The 23,245-nt window shown below is 45.8% G+C and overlaps 1 protein-coding gene across 4 annotated transcripts in view; it reads left to right on the forward strand.

The window, feature by feature from the left end:
• Positions 1-13,957, forward strand: part of LOC118937835 (transmembrane channel-like protein 5) — a 33,785-nt gene extending 19,828 nt beyond the window's left edge. For 2 of the 4 annotated variants that reach the window (XM_090197773.1, XM_090197776.1), the window contains 9 exons: positions 295-370; positions 480-577; positions 2,717-2,806; positions 3,400-3,475; positions 4,789-4,919; positions 10,201-10,377; positions 12,438-12,516; positions 12,628-12,705; positions 12,848-13,957. In XM_090197773.1, the coding sequence (XP_090053899.1) occupies positions 295-370; positions 480-577; positions 2,717-2,806; positions 3,400-3,475; positions 4,789-4,919; positions 10,201-10,377; positions 12,438-12,516; positions 12,628-12,705; positions 12,848-13,312 (1,270 nt within the window). In that variant the 3' untranslated portion in view covers positions 13,313-13,957. Of the gene's footprint in view, positions 1-294; positions 371-479; positions 578-2,716; positions 2,807-3,399; positions 3,476-4,788; positions 4,920-10,200; positions 10,378-12,233; positions 12,398-12,437; positions 12,517-12,627; positions 12,706-12,847 lie in introns of those variants that run through there. The other 2 variants (XM_090197774.1, XM_090197775.1) reach the window with 2 other exon arrangements.
• The last annotated feature ends 9,288 nt before the right edge of the window (positions 13,958-23,245 follow it).

Raw genomic sequence — 23,245 nt, forward strand, 5'->3', positions numbered from 1 at the left:
AGGTAACATGTTATTGTCTCTGTGACTGTAACACCCCAGACCCTCATTAGTAGGTAACATGTTATTGTCTCTGTGACTGTAACACCCCAGACCCTCAGTAGTAGGTAACATGTTATTGTCTCTGTGACTGTAACACCCCCAGACCCTCAGTAGTAGGTAACATGTTATTGTCTCTGTGACTGTAACACCCCCAGACCCTCAGTAGTAGGTAACATGTTATTGTCTCTGTGACTGTAACACCCCCAGACCCTCAGTAGTAGGTAACATGTTATTGTCTCTACTCTGTGACTGCAGGAATGCGATGCTGAAGGTGTCTATCCTAGCAGTGTTGTGTTACTACTGGTTAGCGCTGGTCCCCGGCAACGTCCCGGTAAGAACTAATACACGCATATTGCCTGAGTCACATACGGCACCCTATTCCCTGTGTAGTGCACTACTTTAGACCAGGGTGTGTGTCTGTGTGTCTGTCTGTCCTACAGTGCTGGGAGTCGTATGTTGGTCAGGATGTGTACCGGCTGGTCATAGTGGACTTCATCTTCTGTCTGCTGGGATCCTTCTGTGGAGAATACCTCTACAAGTACAGCTGTCCATACTATACTATACTATATACTATACTACTATACTGTAGAGAATACCTCTACAAGTACAGCTGTCCATACTATACTATACTATATACTATACTACTATACTGTAGAGAATACCTCTACAAGTACAGCTGTCCATACTATACTATACTATATACTATACTACTATACTGTAGAGAATACCTCTACAAGTACAGCTGTCTTTACTATACTATACTATATTACTATACTATATTACTATACTATACTATATTACTATACTATACTATATTACTATACTATACTATATTACTATACTATACTATACTATGGATAATACCTCTACAAGTAGAGTACTTATATTGGAGCTGGGATGATCAACAGCGACCACTTATCACAGTCATGTTGCTGATATGGTTCATTACGATAAGTAGCCTATACTAGAGAAATGTCAAGTCTGAAATACGTTTGCTAATGTGGATGATTGTTAATTGACGGCTACGACAGTCAGACTGGTAGTAGTAGTTTTTAAAGGGCAATTAAAAACCAACTGTGGTACACATCAATGTTGTAACTAGTATAGTACTGTATACACTGAGTGTACAACACATTAGGAACACCTTGCTGATATTGAGTCGCACCCTCTTTTGCTCTCAGAACAGTCTCAATTCATCTCTACAAGGTGTTGTAACTAGTATAGTACTGTATACACTGAGTGTACAAAACATTAGGAACACCTTGCTGATATTGAGTCGCACCCTCTTTTGCTCTAAGAACAGTCTCAATTTGTCGGGGTCATGAACTCTACAAGGTGTTGAAAGTGTTCCACAGGGATGCTGGCCCATGTTGACTCTACAAGGTGTTGAAAGCGTTCCACGGGGATGCTGACCCATGTTGACTCTACAAGGTGTTGAAAGGGTTCCACAGGGATGCTGGCCCATGTTGACTCTACAAGGTGTTGAAAGCGTTCCACAGGGATGCTGGCCCATGTTGACTCTACAAGGTGTCGAAAGCGTTCCACAGGGATGCTGGCCCATGTTGACTCTACAAGGTGTTGACAGCGTTCCACAGGGATGCTGGCCCATGTTGACTCTACAAGGTGTTGACAGCGTTCCACAGGGATGCTGGCCCATGTTGACTCTACAAGGTGTCGAAAGCGTTCCACAGAGATGCTGGCCCATGTTGACTCTACAAGGTGTCGAAAGCGTTCCACAGAGATGCTGGCCCATGTTGACTCTACAAGGTGTTGACAGCGTTCCACAGGGATGCTGGCCCTTGTTGACTCTACAAGGTGTTGAAAGCGTTCCACAGGGATGCTGGCCCATGTTGACTCTACAAGGTGTTGACAGCGTTCCACAGGGATGCTGGCCCATGTTGACTCTACAAGGTGTTGACAGCGTTCCACAGGGATGCTGGCCCATGTTGACTCTACAAGGTGTTGACAGCGTTCCACAGGGATGCTGGCCCATGTTGACTCTACAAGGTGTTGACAGCGTTCCACAGGGATGCTGGCCCATGTTGACTCTACAAGGTGTCGAAAGCGTTCCACAGGGATGCTGGCCCCATGTTGTCTCTCCAAGGTGTTGAAAGCGTTCTACAGGGATGCTGGTCCATGTTGACTGCAGTGCTTTCACTGTTGTGTCCAGTTGGCTGGATGTCCTTTGGGTGGTGGACCATTCTTGGTACACACAGGGAAACTGTTGAGTGTGAAAAACCCAGCAGCGTTGCAGTTCTTGACACAAACTGGTGCGCCTGGCACCTACTACCCCGTTCAAAGGCACTTAAATATGTTGTCTCACCCTCTGAATGTCAACACAGACACAATCCATGTCTCAGTTGTCTCAAGGCTTAAAAATCATTCTTTACCCAGGTCTCCTCCTCTTCATCTACACTGATTGAAGTGGATTTAACAAGTGACATCAGTAAGGGATCATATCTTTCACCTGGATTCACCTGGTCAGTCTATGTCATGGAAAGAGCAGGTGTTCCTAATGTTTTGTCCACTCAGTGTCTATCCTCTCCTCTATAAGTTTGCCCATCTATCTGTGGTTATTCCATGTTTAGTATATTTACAAAAAATACACTTATATAGATAGTTTAGTATTAGTATTTAACTCCACCATGGACTCAAGAACACCTGTTGTTGTCTTTAGTGTGATTGCCACTAGGTGTGTTGTGAAGCCGGCAGAGTTTGACGTGGCCAGGAACGTTCTAGATCTGATCAACGCTCAGACCCTGGCCTGGTACAGTAACCTATAGTCCTACCCTCTCTGCCGCTCTAGTAACCTATATCTCTACCCTCTCTGCTTCTCTAGTAACCTATATCTCTACCCTCTCTGCTTCTCTAGTAACCTATATCTACACCCTCTCTGCCTCTCTAGTAATATAATCGATTAGCATGCCCACCATTTCCGTCAGTTAAACATGACAAACTGAACACAGTATGTATGCATTAACGTATCATGATACAATATTATAGTGTGGCAACATATGAGGTGTGAATGGCAAACATTTCACAGCAAAATGGATGTACATTTTTTCTCTACAGCAAAAGAAATTTCAAAATATATTAGAATAGCAGACTGATCACATGACCAATATCTGAGCTCTGATTGGAGTAGTCCTAAAATTGCACACTAAGTGGCGCAGCTGATAAAAATTCCCCATGCTGGCAACATTGCTTGGCAATATTGGCAAAAAAATGCTAGTGTATCATTAGCTTGAGACTGTCTGAATGTTGTTCTGCCTGCCTGTCTGTCTGCCTGTCGGTCTGTCTGCTTGTCTGTCTATCTGTCTGCCTGTCCGTCTGTCTCTCTCTGTCTCTCTCCCTCTCCAGGATAGGGGTGTACTTCTCTCCTCTCCTCCCTGTCGTTCAGCTCATCAAACTCTTCCTAATCTTCCACCTAAAGAAGGTAGAGCCCTGGAGAAAAGCAGTGCACTAATAGTGAACACTAGGGTTCCATTGTAATACTAGGGTTCCATTGTAATACTAGGGTTCCATTCTAATACTAGGGTTCCATTGTGATACTAGGGTTCCATTCTAATACTTGGGTTCGGTTGTAATACTAGGGTTCCATTGTGATACTAGGGTTCCATTCTAATACTAGGGTGCCATTGTAATACTAGGGTTCCATTCTAATACTAGGGTTCCATTCTAATACTAGGGTTCCATTGTAATACTAGGGTTCCATTGTAATACTAGGGTTCCATTCTAATACTAGGGTTCCATTGTGATACTAGGGTTCCATTCTAATACTAGGGTGCCATTGTAATACTTGGGTTCCATTCTAATACTAGGGTTCCATTGTGATACTAGGGTTCCATTCTAATACTTGGGTTCGATTGTAATACTAGGGTTGCATTCTAATACTAGGTTTCCATTGTAATACTAGGGTTCCATTCTAATAATAGGGTTCTGTTGTAATACTAGGGTTCCATTGTGATACTAGGGTTCCATTCTAATACTAGGGTTCCATTCTAATACTAGGGTTCCATTGTAATACTAGGGTTCCATTGTGATACTAGGGTTCCATTGTGATACTAGGGTTCCATTGTAATACTAGGGTTCCATTCTAATAATAGGGTTCTGTTGTAATACAAGGGTTCCATTGTGATACTAGGGTTCCATTCTAATACTAGGGTTCCATTCTAATACTAGGGTTCCATTGTGATACTAGGGTTCCATTGTGATACTAGGGTTCCATTGTGATACTAGGGTTCCATTGTGATACTAGGGTTCCATTGTGATACTAGGGTTCCATTGTAATACTAGGGTTCCATTGTGATACTAGGGTTCCATTCTAATACTAGGGTTCCGTTGTAATACTAGGGTTCCATTTGAGATGTAGACTCAGACTCCCTCCCTCCCTCCCTCCCCCCTCCTCCCTCCCTCCCTCCCTCCCTCCCTCCCTCCCTCCCTCCCTCTCTTTCTCCCCCCTCCTCCCTCCCTCCCTCCCTCTCTTTCTCCCCCCTCCTCCCTCCCTCCCTCCCTCTCTTTCTCCCTCCTCCTCCCCCCCCCTCCCTCTCTTTCTCCCCCCTCCTCCCTCCCTCCCTCCCTCCCTCTCTTTCTCCTCCTCTCTCCCCCTTCCTCCCCCATCTCTCTTTCTCCCTCCCTACCTCTCTTTCTCCCCCCTCCCTCCCTACCTCTCTCCCTCCTCCTCTCTCCCTCCCTACCTCTCTCCCCCCTCTCTCCACCCCCCCTCCTCCCTCCCTACCTCTCTCCTAGACCAGTATAAGGAGCTGCCATCCTCCCAGCTCCTGGAGTAGGGTGGGTCAGATGCAGACCCTCTTCATCTCCCTCCTCTTCCTCCCCTGTTACCTGGGGACTCTGGCCCTGCTGGCATACACACTCTGGAGGTACACACACACACACACAATCAATACAATGTTTTTTATAAAGCCCTTTTTACATCAGCAGAGTGCTGTACAGAAACCCAGCCTAAAACCCCAAACAGCAAGCAATGCAGATGTAGAAGCACGGGGGCTAGGAAAAACTCCCTAGAAAGGCAGGAACCTGGGTAGAAACCTAGAGAGGAACCAGGCTCTGAGGGGTGGCCAGTCCTCTTCTGGCTGTGCCGGGTGGAGAGGAACCAGGCTATGAGGGGTGGCCAGTCTTCTTCTGGCTGTGCCGGGTGGAGAGGAACCAGGCTATGAGGGGTGGCCAGTCTTCTTCTGGCTGTGCCGGGTGGAGATTATAACAGTACATGGCCATGAAGGCCAGATCGTTCTTCAAGCTGTTCAAATGTTCATAGATGATCAGCAGCAGGAATCATCAGGCCCGGTAGTTCTGAGGCCTGGGCCCAGGTCCTCCGGGAGGGGAGACATAGAATGCCTAACAAGCAAAAAGGCAGTAACTGCTCATTTGGTTGAAAATTAGTTAATGTAATTTTTTGCTACATTAAATACATGCTTCATCATGTGGACAAGTATCCTTCCTCTGTTGTATTGTGTTTTGTAGAAAATGGGGGTCATGTTAACAGTAACAGCATAAAGGTACTGTGAAACCAAGGTGAATCAAAGCTGTTCCACACTATGAGCAGGTACTGCCTTTTTGCTTGGTAGGGCAGTGTACTCTGCTTTGTCTCGGGGTAGTAAGTTAGTGGTCTGTTGATATCCCTTTGGTGGTGTGGGGGCTGTGCTTTGGCAAAGTAGGTGGGGCTATATCCTACCTGGTTGGCCCCGTCCAAGGGTAACCACGACCCTCCCCTGTCTCAGTCTCCAGTATCTATTCTGTAATAGTCTATGTGCCGGGGGGCTAGGGTCAGTCTGTCCTATCTGGTGTAATTCTCCTGTCTTATCTGGTGTCCTGTGTGATGGTAGGGCAGTATAGTCCACGAAGATCTCCCCCGCCACAGGAGTCCCAGAGGGCGCAAAACTGGACAGGAAAGACCCCGTCAGGGACTCAACCCACTCACTCGTACAGCGTGGCATGACGGGATGCACCCTCCTAGGGAGGGCATGGGAGAGTGAGAGCGAGCCAGTGACTCAGACTCCGTAATCGGGTCAGAGACAGGGGAACTTAGTGGAGTGAGGGGAGCCGGCCAGGCGGAAAACGCAAGGATGGTTCGTCACTCCAGTGCCTTGCCGTTCACCTTCAAACCCCCTGGGCCAGACTACACTCAATCAAAGAACCTACTGAAGAGATGAGTCTTCAGTAAAGACTTAAAAGGTCGAGATCGAGTCTTCATCTCTCACATGGATAGGCAGACCATTCCATAAAAATGTCGCTCTATAGGAGAAAGCCCTTGCTTCCAGCTGTTTGCTTAGGAATTCTAGGGGCAATAAGGAGTCCTGCGTCTTGTGACCGTAGCGTACTTGTAGATACAGTATGTACCACAGGACTAACTCTGAGAGATGGGTAGGAGCAAGTCCTGTAATTCTTTGTAGGTTATCAGTAAAACCTTGAAATCAGCCCTAGCCTTAACAGGAAGCCAGTGTAGAGAGTCTAGCACTGGTGTAATATGATTGGTGTGATATGATGTAATATGTCAAGACTCTAGCAGCCGTGTTTAGTGCTAGCTGAAGCTAGTCTAGTTTTGAAGTGACAAAAGCATGGATTAGCTTTTCTGCAAAATGGGAAAAAAATGTTTTATCTGTTCGTCAAAGGAGAGATCAGGGTCCAGAGTAACGCCGAGGTCCTTCACAGTTTTATATAAGACGACTGTACAACCATCGAGATTCATTGTCAGATTCAACAGAAGATCTCTTTGTTTCTTGGGACCTAGAACTAGCATCACTGTTTTGTCAAAGACTAAAAGTACCAAAATTGCCACCATCCACTTCCTTATGTCTGAAGCACGGGCTTTGGGGTTGTCAATTTTTAGTGCTTCACCATGTTTCATTGAAATCTATAGCTGTGCGTCGTCCACATAGCAGTGAAAGTTGACATTGTGTTTCCGTTATGACATCACCAAGAGGTAGCACATATAGTGAAAACAATAGTGGTCCTAGAACGGAACCTTGGGGAACACCAAACGTCCGAAGACAAACCATCCACCGAGACAAACTGATATCTTTCTGACAGATAAGAACTTGCGCGTGTGGACCATTTATGGTTTCCAATCTTCCCCCCCCAAAAAAATGTGCTGATTGATGTTGTCGAAAGCGGCACTAAGGTCTAGGAGCACGAGGACAGACGCAGAGGCTCGGTCTGACGCCATTTAATAGGTCATTTACAACCTTCATACGTTTGGTCTCAGGACTATGGTGGGGTCTAAAACCAGACTGGGACGTTTCGTATACATGATTTGTTTTCAGGACGGCGGTGAGTTGCTGAGAAACTGCTTTTTCTAACGTTTTTGACAGGAACACGAGATTAGACATAGACTGATAGTTTATTTTCATTTATCAGGTCAAGGTTTGGCTTTTTCAGAAGACGTGTTATTACTGCCACTTTCAGTGAATTTGGTACACATCTGGAGGATAGGGAGACGTTTATTATGTTGAACATAGGAGGGCCAAGCACAGGAAGTACAGTGAGCTCCGAAAGTATTGGGACAGCGACCATTTTGTTTGTTTGTTGTGGCTCTGTACTCCACTTTGGATTTGAAATGATACAATGACTACGAGGTTAAAGGTCAGACTGTCAGCTTTAATTTGAGGGTATTGTCATCCATATTGGGTGAACCGTTTAGATATTATTATTATTATTATTATTCTTGTACTTAGTCCTCCCATTTTAGGGGACCAAAAGTATTGGGACAAATTCACTTATATGTGTCTTAAAGTAGTTTAAAGTTTAGTATTTAGTCCCATATTTCTAGCAAACAGTGACTACATCAAGCTTGTGACTCTATAAACTGGTTGGATGCATTTGCTGTTTGTTTTGGTTGTTTCAGATTATTTGGTGCCCAATAGAAATGAAGGGTAAATAACGTATTGTGTCATTTTGGAGTCACTTTTATTGTAAATAAGAATAGATATTTCTAAACACTTCTACATTAATGTGGATGCTACCGTTAATTAATCGTGAATGAATGAATGAATCTTGAATGATGATGAGTGAGAAAGTTAGATGCTCAAATATCACACCCCCAGGACATGTTAACCACTCACCATTACAATAACAGGGTTAGCATTTTTTTTTGTGGGGGGGGGTGGGATGATATCTGTGCATCTGTAACTTTCTCACACAGACTGTAGACCGGTGTATAGACACACTCTAACCCTACCTGTCCTGTCTCGGTCCCCAGTCTCCCTCCCTCTAGTGTGTGTGGTCCGTTCCAGGACCAGGGCTGGGTGATGCAGACTGTAGACACACACTAACCCTACCTGTCCTGTCTCTGTCCCCAGTCTCCCTCCCTCTAGTGTGTGTGGTCCGTTCCAGGACCAGGGCTGGGTGATGCAGACTGTAGACCAGTAGATAGACACACACTAACCCTACCTGTCCTGTCTCTGTCCCCAGTCTCCCTCCCTCTAGTGTGTGTGGTCCGTTCCAGGACCAGGGCTGGGTGATGCAGACTGTAGACCAGTAGATAGACACACACTAACCCTACCTGTCCTGTCTCTGTCCCCAGTCTCCCTCCCTCTAGTGTGTGTGGTCCGTTCCAGGACCAGGGCTGGGTGATGCAGACTGTAGACCAGTAGATAGACACACACTAACCCTACCTGTCCTGTCTCGGTCCCCAGTCTCCCTCCCTCTAAGTGTGTGTGGTCTGTTTCAGGGCTGGGTGATGCAGACTGTAGACCAGTAGATAGACACACACTAACCCTACCTGTCCTGTCTCAGTCCCCAGTCTCCCTCCCTCTAGTGTGTGTGGTCCGTTCCAGGACCAGGGCTGGGTGATGCAGACTGTAGACACACACTAACCCTACCTGTCCTGTCTCTGTCCCCAGTCTCCCTCCCTCTAGTGTGTGTGGTCCATTCCAGGACCAGGGCTGGGTGATGCAGACTGTAGACCAGTAGATAGACACACACTAACCCTACCTGTCCTGTCTCTGTCCCCAGTCTCCCTCCCTCTAGTGTGTGTGGTCCGTTCCAGGACCAGGGCTGGGTGATGCAGACTGTAGACCAGTAGATAGACACACACTAACCCTACCTGTCCTGTCTCTGTCCCCAGTCTCCCTCCCTCTAGTGTGTGTGGTCCGTTCCAGGACCAGGGCTGGGTGATGCAGACTGTAGACCAGTAGATAGACACACACTAACCCTACCTGTCCTGTCTCGGTCCCCAGTCTCCCTCCCTCTAAGTGTGTGTGGTCTGTTTCAGGGCTGGGTGATGCAGACTGTAGACCAGTAGATAGACACACACTAACCCTACCTGTCCTGTCTCAGTCCCCAGTCTCCCTCCCTCTAGTGTGTGTGGTCCGTTCCAGGACCAGGGCTGGGTGATGCAGACTGTAGACACACACTAACCCTACCTGTCCTGTCTCTGTCCCCAGTCTCCCTCCCTCTAGTGTGTGTGGTCCATTCCAGGACCAGGGCTGGGTGATGCAGACTGTAGACCAGTAGATAGACACACACTAACCCTACCTGTCCTGTCTCTGTCCCCAGTCTCCCTCCCTCTAGTGTGTGTGGTCCGTTCCAGGACCAGGGCTGGGTGATGCAGACTGTAGACCAGTAGATAGACACACACTAACCCTACCTGTCCTGTCTCTGTCCCCAGTCTCCCTCCCTCTAGTGTGTGTGGTCCGTTCCAGGACCAGGGCTGGGTGATGCAGACTGTAGACCAGTAGATAGACACACACTAACCCTACCTGTCCTGTCTCGGTCCCCAGTCTCCCTCCCTCTAGTGTGTGTGGTCTGTTTCAGGGCTGGGTGATGCAGACTGTAGACCAGTAGATAGACACACACTAACCCTACCTGTCCTGTCTCTGTCCCCAGTCTCCCTCCCTCTAGTGTGTGTGGTCCGTTCCAGGACCAGGGCTGGGTGATGCAGACTGTAGACCAGTAGATAGACACACACTAACCCTACCTGTCCTGTCTCGGTCCCCAGTCTCCCTCCCTCTAGTGTGTGTGGTCTGTTTCAGGGCTGGGTGATGCAGACTGTAGACCAGTAGATAGACACACACTAACCCTACCTGTCCTGTCTCTGTCCCCAGTCTCCCTCCCTCTAGTGTGTGTGGTCCGTTCCAGGACCAGGGCTGGGTGATGCAGACTGTAGACACACACTAACCCTACCTGTCCTGTCTCGGTCCCCAGTCTCCCTCCCTCTAGTGTGTGTGGTCCGTTCCAGGGCCAGGACTGGGTGATGCAGACTGTAGATCAGTGGCTAGCCTCCCTTCAGGCCTCTCAACCCCACTCTGCCTGGCTAGCTTGGATCATCAACGTTATACTACACAGTCAAGTCTTCTACTGCCTCCTAACACTCATAGTACTGTGAGTAGCTGTGTACACACACATAAACACACACACACACACTTCTCCTATGTCCAGTCCTGGTACAGTATGTTACTGTGTGTCTAACGGTTTTATCCTCCCATGAAATAAAGAACAGAAGCTACGGCTATTAGCTCTGACTGATGTACTGACAATGACCGTGTGGTTGCTATAGCTAGCCTAGCTCCTAGCTATCTGATAACTACTCTATTGAGGGATAATGTACTATGACAGTGTGGTTACTATAGCTAGCCTAGCTCCTAGCTATCTGATAACTACTCTATTGAGGGATAATGTACTATGACAGTGTGGTTGCTATAGCTAGCCTAGCTCCTAGCTATCTGATAACTACTCTATTGAGGGATAATGTACTATATGACAGTGTGGTTACTATAGCTAGCCTAGCTCCTAGCTATCTGATAACTAGTCTATTGAGGGATAATGTACTATGACAGTGTGGTTGCTATAGCTAGCCTAGCTCCTAGCTATCTGATAACTAGTCTATTGAGGGATAATGTACTATATGACAGTGTGGTTACTATAGCTAGCCTAGCTCCTAGCTATCTGATAACTAGTCTATTGAGGGATAATGTACTATGACAGTGTGGTTGCTATAGCTAGCCTAGCTCCTAGCTATCTGATAACTAGTCTATTGAGGGATAATGTACTATGACAGTGTGGTTGCTATAGCTAGCCTAGCTCCTAGCTATCTGATAACTAGTCTGTTGAGGGATAATGTACTATGACAGTGTGGTTGCTATAGCTAGCCTAGCTCCTAGCTATCTGATAACTACTCTATTGAGGGATAATGTACTATGGCCGTGTGGTTGCTATAGCTAGCCTAGCTCCTAGCTATCTGATAACTACTCTATTGAGGGATAATGTACTATGACAGTGTTGTTGCTATAGCTAGCCTAGCTCCTAGCTATCTGATAACTACTCTATTGAGGGATAATGTACTATGACAGTGTGGTTGCTATAGCTAGCCTAGCTCCTAGCTATCTGATAACTAGTCTGTTGAGGGATAATGTACTATGACAGTGTGGTTGCTATAGCTAGCCTAGCTCCTAGCTATCTGATAACTACTCTATTGAGGGATAATGTACTATGGCCGTGTGGTTGCTATAGCTAGCCTAGCTCCTAGCTATCTGATAACTACTCTATTGAGGGATAATGTACTATGACAGTGTTGTTGCTATAGCTAGCCTAGCTCCTAGCTATCTGATAACTACTCTATTGAGGGATAATGTACTATGACAGTGTGGTTACTATAGCTAGCCTAGCTCCTAGCTATGTTAAGATGGATTCTCTGACTGTCGCTCTGAATAAGAACGTCTGGTAAATGACTAAAATATAAAAATGTGCCTTTACTTCCTGTACGGTGGTGATGTACTTCCTGTGGCAGGTGACTCAGGGTCGTAAATGTCTCATCATGTCTCTTCCTGTACGGTGGGGATGTACTTCCTGTGGCAGGTGACTCAGGGTCGTAAACGTCTCATCGTGTCTCTTCCTGTAGGGTGGTGATGTATTTATAGTGGCAGGTGACTCAGGGTCGTAAACATCTCATCATGTCTCTTCCTGTAGGGTGGTGATGTATTTCCTGTGGCAGGTGACTCAGGGTCGTAAACGTCTCATCGTGTCTCTTCCTGTAGGGTGGTGATGTATTTCCTGTGGCAGGTGACTCAGGGTCGTAAACGTCTCATCATGTCTCTTCCTGTAGGGTGAGGATGTATTTCCTGTGGCAGGTGACTCAGGGTCGTAAACGTCTCATCATGTCTCTTCCTGTAGGGTGAGGATGTACTTCCTGTGGCAGGTGACTCAGGGTCGTAAACGTCTCATCATGTCTCTTCCTGTAGGGTGGTGATGTACTTCCTGTGGCAGGTGACTCAGGGTCGTAAACGTCTCATCATGTCTCTTCCTGTAGGGTGGTGATGTACTTCCTGTGGCAGGTGACTCAGGGTCGTAAACGTCTCATCATGTCTCTTCCTGTAGGGTGGTGATGTACTTCCTGTGGCAGGTGACTCAGGGTCGTAAACGTCTCATCATGTCTCTTCCTGTAGGGTGGTGATGTATTTCCTGTGGCAGGTGACTCAGGGTCGTAAACGTCTCATCATGTCTCTACGGGAACAGATCGTCAACGTGAGGCTCTCCTACACATACATACACTAAAGCACACACACACACCTACACAAACACACACTCACCTCTCTCTCTCTCTCTCTCTCTCTCTCTCTCTCTCTGTGGTGTTAGGAGGGGAAGGACAAGGCCTTTCTCCTCAGGAGGTTACAGTGTCTACAGAGACAGGGAGCAGGCAGACCTAGACCACAGGTTAGTACTATAACCCCATAGGACTCAGGTCTAAAGTAGTGCACTGTAAAGGGATTAGGGTGCCATTTATGATGCAGTCTTGTTGTAGATAAGATGACAGACAGACAGATGTAGATATGAAGACCGTCTGTTTCCCCTATAGGTGCACTTCGAGGAGGAGAGACCGACCAGGCCAGAGTCAGGGCAGCTTAGAGAAGAAGCACGCCCTCCTCCCTCCTTCCAACACCCACACCCCCCCATGGAGGCCCCCTCCATGTTCACTCGGCCTCCCTGGGACAGCTCCCCCAGGCTAGGTAGAGCCCAGCCCCCCAGCCCCCGTGGTGGAGCCAGCCCCAGAGGCAGCCCTGGTCGCGGCCGGACCCCAGCCAGCAGGCAGGCGTGCTGGGTAGAGGAGGAGCGACCAGCCCCTCCCCCTCCAGATCCACTGTGGCCAGTCAGGGGTAGAGGATGGCTTCAGGGAAGGCCCCACGGGGGGCCCAGATTGGAGCCGCTGCCTGCCCGCGAGGTACCCGTCCTGCCTGGGTCGGTGCCTGAGAGCGCCCCCCCTCCCCCACGGAGACCAGGGTCCAGCAGAGCAGAGGTGAACCAGGGACAACATCAGTCGTAGCTAGACTCAGAGAGAGGATAGGATCCCACATCAACTGTCGGGCTCAGACATGGCCTGCTTCCAAAATGCCACCCTATTCCTTAGGACTCAGGTCAAATGTAGTGCACTATGTAGGGAATAGGGTGCCATAGAGCTCTGGTCTAAAGTAGTGCACTATGTAGGGAATAGGGTGCCATAGAGCTCTGGTCTAAAGTAGTGCACTATGTAGGGAATAGGGTGCCATAGAGCTCTGGTCTAAAGTAGTGCACTATGTAGGGAATAGGGTGCCATAGAGCTCTGGTCTAAAGTAGTGCACTATGTAGGGAATAGGGTGCCATAGAGCTCTGGTCTAAAGTAGTGCACTATGTAGGGAATAGGGTGCCATAGAGCTCTGGTCTAAAGTAGTGCACTATGTAGGGAATAGGGTGTTGTCCCAGAAGAAGATTTAAATGTTAGTTAGTTGAGATAAAGGGAGTTGTTATATTGTGTGTTGTCTTTTTGATGAATATAACAAAGGTTTAAGTGCTAGTTAGTTGTGATGAAGGTAGGTGATCTTTATGTTGATATGCTGAGTCATGTTGATGTGCTGAGTTATGTTGGGATATGCTGAGTTATGTTGATATGCTGAGTCATGTTGGGATATGCTGAGTTATGTTGATATGCTGAGTCATGTTGAGTTATGTTGATATGCTGAGTTATGTTGATATGCTGAGTCATGTTGATATGCTGAGTTATGTTGATATGTTGAGTTATGTTGATATGCTGAGTTATGTTGATATGTTGAGTTATGTTGATATGCTGAGTCATGTTGGGATATGCTGAGTTATGTTGGGATATGCTGAGTTATGTTGGGATATGCTGAGTTATGTTGATATGCTGAGTCATGTTGAGTTATGTTGATATGCTGAGTTATGTTGATATGTTGAGTTATGTTGATATGCTGAGTTATGTTGATATGTTGAGTCATGTTGATATGCTGAGTTATGTTGATATGTTGAGTTATGTTGATATGCTGAGTTATGTTGATATGTTGAGTTATGTTGATATGCTGAGTCATGTTGGGATATGCTGAGTTATGTTGGGATATGCTGAGTTATGTTGGGATATGCTGAGTTATGTTGATATGCTGAGTCATGTTGATATGTTGAGTTATGTTGATATGCTGAGTTATGTTGATATGCTGAGTCATGTTGGGATATGTTGAGTCATGTTGATATGCTGAGTCATGTTGGGATATGCTGAGTTATGTTGGGATATGCTGAGTTATGTTGGGATATGCTGAGTTATGTTGATATGCTGAGTTATGTTGATATGTTGAGTTATGTTGGGATATGCTGAGTTATGTTGATATGCTGAGTTATGTTGATATGCTGAGTCATGTTGATATGTTGAGTTATGTTGATATGCTGAGTCATGTTGATATGCTGAGTCATGTTGATATGCTGAGATATGTTGATATGCTGAGTTATGTTGGGATATGCTGAGTTATGTTGATATGCTGAGTTATGTTGATATGCTGAGTCATGTTGATATGTTGAGTTATGTTGATATGCTGAGTCATGTTGGGATATGCTGAGTTATGTTGGGATATGCTGAGTTATGTTGATATGTTGAGTTATGTTGGGATATGCTGAGATATGTTGATATGTTGAGTTATGTTGATATGCTGAGTTATGTTGATATGCTGAGTTATGTTGATATGCTGAGTTATGTTGATATGTTGAGTTATGTTGATATGCTGAGTCATGTTGGGATATGCTGAGTTATGTTGGGATATGCTGAGTTATGTTGATATGCTGAGTTATGTTGGGATATGCTGAGTTATGTTGATATGCTGAGTTATGTTGATATGTTGAGTCATGTTGATATGTTGAGTGACGTTGATATGCTGAGTCATGTTGGGATATGCTGAGTTATGTTGATATGCTGAGTCATGTTGATATGTTGAGTTATGTTGATATGCTGAGTCATGTTGGGATATGCTGAGTTATGTTGGGATATGCTGAGTTATGTTGATATGCTGAGTTATGTTGATATGCTGAGTCATGTTGAGATATGTTGATATGTTGAGTTATGTTGATATGCTGAGTCATGTTGGGATATGCTGAGTTATGTTGATATGCTGAGTTATGTTGGGATATGCTGAGTTATGTTGATATGCTGAGTCATGTTGAGATATGTTGATATGCTGAGTTATGTTGATATGCTGAGTTATGTTGATATGCTGAGTCATGTTGAGATATGTTGATATGCTGAGTTATGTTGATATGCTGAGTCATGTTGATATGCTGAGTTATGTTGATATGCTGAGTCATGTTGAGATATGTTGATATGCTGAGTCATGTTGATATGCTGAGTTATGTTGATATGCTGAGTTATGTTGATATGCTGAGTTATGTTGATATGCTGAGTTATGTTGATATGCTGAGTTATGTTGATATGTTGAGTTATGTTGATATGCTGAGTTATGTTGATATACTGAGTCATGTTGATATGCTGAGTCATGTTGAGATATGTTGATATGTTGAGTTATGTTGATATGCTGAGTTATGTTGATATGTTGGCAGGGTGTTGATTATTTTTGATATTCTAATAAGTCTTGTTCTGTATCAGTTGATTTTGAATTAAATTCTTTGTCATCTGTAAATAACATGTTTGAGTCAGTCAGTGGACGTGTCTGAAATCTGGCGTGCCTACTACCAGGGTGGTATTGCTGCTGGAGGACTGGCGTGCCTACTACCAGGGTAGTATTGCTGCTGGAGGACTGGCGTGCCTACTACCAGGGTAGTATTGCTGCTGGAGGACTGTCTTGCCTACTACCAGGGTAGTATTGCTGCTGGAGGACTGGCGTGCCTACTACCAGGGTAGTATTGCTGCTGGAGGACTGGCGTGCCTACTACCAGGGTAGTATTGCTGCTGGAGGACTGTCTTGCCTACTACCAGGGTAGTATTGCTGCTGGAGGACTGTCTTGCCTACTACCAGGGTAGTATTGCTGCTGGAGGACTGGCGTGCCTACTACCAGGGTAGTATTGCTGCTGGAGGACTGTCTTGCCTACTACCAGGGTAGTATTGCTGCTGGAGGACTGGCGTGCCTACTACCAGGGTAGTATTGCTGCTGGAGGACTGGCGTGCCTACTACCAGGGTAGTATTGCTGCTGGAGGACTGGCGTGCCTACTACCAGGGTAGTATTGCTGCTGGAGGACTGGCGTGCCTACTACCAGGGTAGTATTGCTGCTGGAGGACTGGCGTGCCTACTACCAGGGTAGTATTGCTGCTGGAGGACTGGCGTGCCTACTACCAGGGTAGTATTGCTGCTGGAGGACTGGCGTGCCTACTACCAGGGTGGTATTGCTGCTGGAGGACTGGCGTGCCTACTACCAGGGTAGTATTGCTGCTGGAGGACTGGCGTGCCTACTACCAGGGTGGTATTGCTGCTGGAGGACTGGCGTGCCTACTACCAGGGTGGTATTGCTGCTGGAGGACTGGCGTGTCTACTACCAGGGTAGTATTGCTGCTGGAGGACTGTCTTGCCTACTACCAGGGTAGTATTGATGCTGGAGGACTGCCGTGCCTACTACCAGGGTGGTATTGCTGCTGGAGGACTGGCGTGCCTACTACCAGGGTGGTATTGCTGCTGGAGGACTGGCGTGCCTACTACCAGGGTAGTATTGCTGCTGGAGGACTGGCGTGCCTACTACCAGGGTAGTATTGCTGCTGGAGGACTGCCGTGCCTACTACCAGGGTGGTATTGCTGCTGGAGGACTGGCGTGCCTACTACCAGGGTAGTATTGCTGCTGGAGGACTGGCGTGCCTACTACCAGGGTGGTATTGCTGCTGGAGGACTGGCGTGCCTACTACCAGGGTGGTATTGCTGCTGGAGGACTGGCGTGCCTACTACCAGGGTGGTATTGCTGCTGGAGGACTGGCGTGCCTACTACCAGGGTGGTATTGCTGCTGGAGGACTGGCGTGCCTACTACCAGGGTGGTATTGCTGCTGGAGGACTGGCGTGCCTACTACCAGGGTGGTATTGCTGTTGGAGGACTGGCGTGCCTACTACCAGGGTAGTATTGCTGCTGGAGGACTGGCGTGCCTACTACCAGGGTAGTATTGCTGCTGGAGGACTGGCGTGCCTACTACCAGGGTGGTATTGCTGCTGGAGGACTGGCGTGCCTACTACCAGGGTAGTATTGCTGCTGGAGGACTGGCGTGCCTACTACCAGGGTAGTATTGCTGCTGGAGGAGACTGGCGTGCCTACTACCAGGGTGGTATTGCTGCTGGAGGACTGGCGTGCCTACTACCAGGGTGGTAGAATGATGAAGACCTATAGGATACAGCCTCCTACAGGAAGGTAAATGGTGGTTTCTACCCTCTTCTCTCTGTTGGTGGATAGAATGATGAAGACCTATAGGATACAGCCTCCTACAGGAAGGTAAATGGTGGTTTCTAACCTCTTCTCTCTGTTGGTGGATAGAATGATGAAGACCTATAGGATACAGCCTCCTACAGGAAGGTAAATGGTGGTTTCTACCCTCTTCTCTCTGTTGGTGGATAGAATGATGAAGACCTATAGGATACAGCCTCCTACAGGAAGGTAAATGGTGGTTTCTACCCTCTTCTCTCTGTTGGTGGATAGAATGATGAAGACCTATAGGATACAGCCTCCTACAGGAAGGTAAATGGTGGTTTCTACCCTCTTCTCTCTGTTGGTGGATAGAATGATGAAGACCTATAGAATACAGCCTCCTACAGGAAGGTAAATGGTGGTTTCTAACCTCTTCTCTCTGTTGGTGGATAGAATGATGAAGACCTATAGTATACAGCCTCCTACAGGAAGGTAAATGGTGGTTTCTAACCTCTTCTCTCTGTTGGTGGATAGAATGATGAAGACCTATAGGATACAGCCTCCTACAGGAAGGTAAATGGTGGTTTCTACCCTCTTCTCTCTGTTGGTGGATAGAATGATGAAGACCTATAGGATACAGCCTCCTACAGGAAGGTAAATGGTGGTTTCTAACCTCTTCTCTCTGTTGGTGGATAGAATGATGAAGACCTATAGGATACAGCCTCCTACAGGAAGGTAAATGGTGGTTTCTACCCTCTTCTCTCTGTTGGTGGATAGAATGATGAAGACCTATAGGATACAGCCTCCTACAGGAAGGTAAATGGTGGTTTCTACCCTCTTCTCTCTGTTGGTGGATAGAATGATGAAGACCTATAGGATACAGCCTCCTACAGGAAGGTAAATGGTGGTTTCTACCCTCTTCTCTCTGTTGGTGGATAGAATGATGAAGACCTATAGTATACAGCCTCCTACAGGAAGGTAAATGGTGGTTTCTAACCTCTTCTCTCTGTTGGTGGATAGAATGATGAAGACCTATAGGATACAGCCTCCTACAGGAAGGTAAATGGTGGTTTCTTCCCTCTTCTCTCTGTTGGTGGATAGAATGATGAAGACCTATAGGATACAGCCTCCTACAGGAAGGTAAATGGTGGTTTCTTCCCTCTTCTCTCTGTTGGTGGATAGAATGATGAAGACCTATAGGATACAGCCTCCTACAGGAAGGTAAATGGTGGTTTCCTATAGGCTGTGTTTCCACTGCAGAGGTCCGTCAGAGGCTTGACCACTTTGGCCAATCAGAACATTGATTAAAAAAAATCTGCTGTTTAGCCACATGGACCTTATCATCACACCAATGAGATCGAGGATCCAAATTCACCGTGTGTCTGCCTTGACTTATCATCACACCAATGAGATCGAGGATCCAAATTCACCGTGTGTCTGCCTTGACTTATCATCACACCAATGAGATCGAGGATCCAAATTCACCGTGTGTCTGCCTTGACTTATCATCACACCAATGAGATCGAGGATCCAAATTCACCGTGTGTCTGCCTTGACTTATCATCACACCAATGAGATCGAGGATCCAAATTCACCGTGTGTCTGCCTTGACTTATCATCACACCAATGAGATCGAGGATCCAAATTCACCGTGTGTCTGCCTTGACTTATCATCACACCAATGAGATCGAGGATCCAAATTCACTGTGTGTCTGCCTTGACTTATCATCACACCAATGAGATCGAGGATCCAAATTCACCGTGTGTCTGCCTTGACTTATCATCACACCAATGAGATCGAGGATCCAAATTCACTGTGTGTCTGCCTTGACTTATCATCACACCAATGAGATCGAGGATCCAAATTCACCGTGTGTCTGCCTTGACTTGTCATCACACCAATGAGATCGAGGACCCAAATTCACTGTGTGTCTGCCTTGACTTATCATCACACCAATGAGATCGAGGATCCAAATTCACCGTGTGTCTGCCTTGACTTATCATCACACCAATGAGATCGAGGATCCAAATTCACCGTGTGTCTGCCTTGACTTATCATCACACCAATGAGATCGAGGATCCAAATTCACCGTGTGTCTGCCTTGACTTATCATCACACCAATGAGATCGAGGATCCAAATTCACCGTGTGTCTGCCTTGACTTATCATCACACCAATGAGATCGAGGATCCAAATTCACTGTGTCTGCCTTGACTTATCATCACACCAATGAGATCGAGGATCCAAATTCACCGTGTGTCTGCCTTGACTTATCATCACACCAATGAGATCGAGGATCCAAATTCACCGTGTGTCTGCCTTGACTTATCATCACATCAATGAGATCGAGGATCCAAATTCACCATGTGTCTGCCTTGATGTTCATAATACCCTCAACAATATTTGACCAGTTGGTTACGGTGACACTTCTGCCAAGGACACACAACCCAGAGTGGCCACAGCAAAGCCCAGGGAGCCTGATCCTCTCTGGAAGTTGCTGTAGCCCTGCTTGGGATATTTAGCCAACACTAGAGCCTGTAGCCCTGCTTGGGATATTTAGCCAACACTAGAGCCTGTAGCCCTGTTTGGGATATTTAGCCAACACTAGAGCATGTAGCCCTGTTTGGGATATTTAGCCAACACTAGAGCATGTAGCCCTGCTTGGGATATTTAGCCAACACTGGCTATTGGTTGAGACGCAGGGCCCGTTCTAGCTTGGTATGTCAGGGGTGGGGAAATTGGAAATGTGAATCGTGCCAAGTTGGAGGTAACAATGTGTTTAGGTTCTAGTTTGTTGAGATGCGTGAATACGCCACACCAATAGATAGATTTTTATGTCTGTTTTAAAACTTAATTTCCTTCAGTTCTACTTTAGTAATGATGTATATTCACGACTTGGTCAGTTAATTTGATAGCATGTATAATCTATGCAAATAAATGATATGAATTGATAGTCCACATCTGTTTTCTTTTATTCTGTAACAGGGTATATTGTAACAATGTATTCAAGTGAATCAAATCAAAGTCTATTTATGATATAGATACACAATACAATGGTGGACTCACTAAACAGAGAACATCCCTGGTCATCCCTACTGCCTCTGATCTGGAGGACTCACTAAACAGAGAACATCCCTGGTCATCCATACTGCCTCTGATCTGGAGGACTCATTTGTTAATTATGTCTGAGTGTTGGAGTGTGTCCTTGACTATCCGTAAATAAAAATACAACAACCAGATTGTGGCATTTGGATTGGCTAATAGAACTAATTTGAAATGATTTATACTTTCTATTATTTGTGATACTTAAGTATATTTAAAACCAAATACTTTTAGACTTTTACTCAAGTAGTATTTTACTGGGTGACTTTCACTTTTACTTGAGTCATTTTCTATGAAGGAATCTTTACTTTTACTCAAATATGACAGTTGGGTACTTTTTTCACCACTGGGTGTGGCTAACTTGGTGTTTGAGGGTTTTAAAAATCATATTAAAATGAGGTTTCTTATATATAAGTTTACAAATTGACTCATTCATCCCCCCTCCTCTCCCCTGTAACTATTCCCCAGGTCGTTGCTGCAAATGAGAATGTGTTCTCAGTCAACTTACCTGGTAAAATAACGGATAAATAAAAATAAATAAATAAAAATCTCTCAGAGTACAGACAGGTATAAAACATTTCCTTCTGATTACATTTTACAATCTGTTATTCCATGTATGAATCTGTTATTCCATGTATGAATCTGTTATTCCATGTATGAATCTGTTATTCCATGTATGAATCTGTATGAATCTGTTATTCCATGTATGAATCTGTTATTCCATGTATGAATCTGTTATTCCATGTATGAATCTGTATGAATCTGTTATTCCATGTATGAATCTGTTATTCCATGTATGAATCTGTTATTCCATGTATGAATCTGTTATTCCATGTATGAATCTGTATGAATCTGTTATTCCATGTATGAATCTGTTATTCCATGTATGAATCTGTTTTTTAATGCATTTCTTTGGGCTAATAGCAGTAAGGCCAAATTCAATGTTTCATCAAATAATGTATTTTATATATTCCTACAGGGGTCCTAAAATGATACATCAAATAGCTAAATTATCCATGGTATGACCATCTTAAAACAATTCCATATGTCAGCTTAGTAGAAACCCAGACCCGTGTCTTTGGACTAGGTGGATGGATACAATACGCATTTCTTTAGTAGGAAAAACAGGTGCTGCTGATAATACTGCCATCGTCGTGGAGACAGAGGACATGTATCTGATGCTGTCTGGCCAACTAGACTATGGTATGTTATATAGTAAGGCAGAGGGGGGCGCTGTTTCGCTCGCTCGGATGCTTTCTCGGGTGAGATGGTTTCAGACACGTGCGGATTGAAGGCAAAGTTAGCGAGTGGCGCTGTTGGGATGCCGGAATTATTTTTGGATGAACGTGCGAGGTAACCTACTTTTTTAAAGTGATTAGTTTGACAATCAGATGGAAAAGATAACTGGTTGTGTTCATGGCACATTAAAAAGTAGTTAATTTTTTACATTTAAATTACATGTCTTTACTATAAATTCATTTTTTTTAAAAATGAGGGGCAGGGCCTCATACTGGCCTCTCCAAATCACTTAGCACCAGCGCTAGCCTGGGGACGAGGTTAATGTCTATGTATTGGGGCCAGTAGATGGCGATGTTTCTTTAAGAAACTGATACTCATGTCTATGGCGATAAATTCTGCACGCACCTCCAGCCGCTACATAGGATAAACTAACACACACTGTAAACACACAATATTACCTCTGGTTAGTGTGTCAAGGTTTTGGTCAGAACTTTTGCTGTTTTTTAACCATTTTGACAGTCACACATCCGGCACCACCTAAACAAAAACAATTATGCAGTTACCACAGGTTATCTGATCGAATCCTGGCCTCACGCTGTTCACACAGGCAGCCCAATTCAGACGTTGACGCCACTAATTGGTCTTTTGACCAAGGAGATCAGATGTTTTGCCAATAATTGGGCAAAAGACTCAAAAATTGGGCTGCCTGTGTTAATGCAGCCTTTTCGTGTCAAGGTTTGTCAGACTTTAAGACTACTTATTGTTGGCAATGTCTATTTTAACAAAAGTGTGGATTGCAGTCACTCCTTGTCCATAGACTGCTTTCAAGGTAAGGAAACATCTTAATATGTCAAATCTAAACTATCCCTTTACAATAGAACATCAGACCCTGGTTCAGGCTCCCGAGTGGTGCAGCGGTCTAAGGCACCTCATCTCAGTGCTAGAGGCTATATCACTACAGACCCTGGTTCAGGCTCCCGAGTGGTGCAGCGGTCTAAGGCACCTCATCTCAGTGCTAGAGGCGATATCACTACAGACCCTGGTTCAGGCTCCCGAGTGGTGCAGTGGTCTAAGGCACCTCATCTCAGTGCTAGAGGCGATATCACTACAGACCCTGGTTCAGGCTCCCGAGTGGTGCAGTGGTCTAAGGCTCCCCATCTCAGTGCTAGAGGCTATATCACTACAGACCCTGGTTCAGGCTCCCGAGTGGTGCAGTGGTCTAAGGCACTTCATCTCAGTGCTAGAGGCGATATCACTACAGTACCTG

Source organism: Oncorhynchus mykiss, chromosome 13 (assembly GCF_057628025.1).
Source record: "Oncorhynchus mykiss isolate SJ-2025 chromosome 13, ASM5762802v1, whole genome shotgun sequence".
NCBI lineage: Eukaryota > Metazoa > Chordata > Actinopteri > Salmoniformes > Salmonidae > Oncorhynchus > Oncorhynchus mykiss.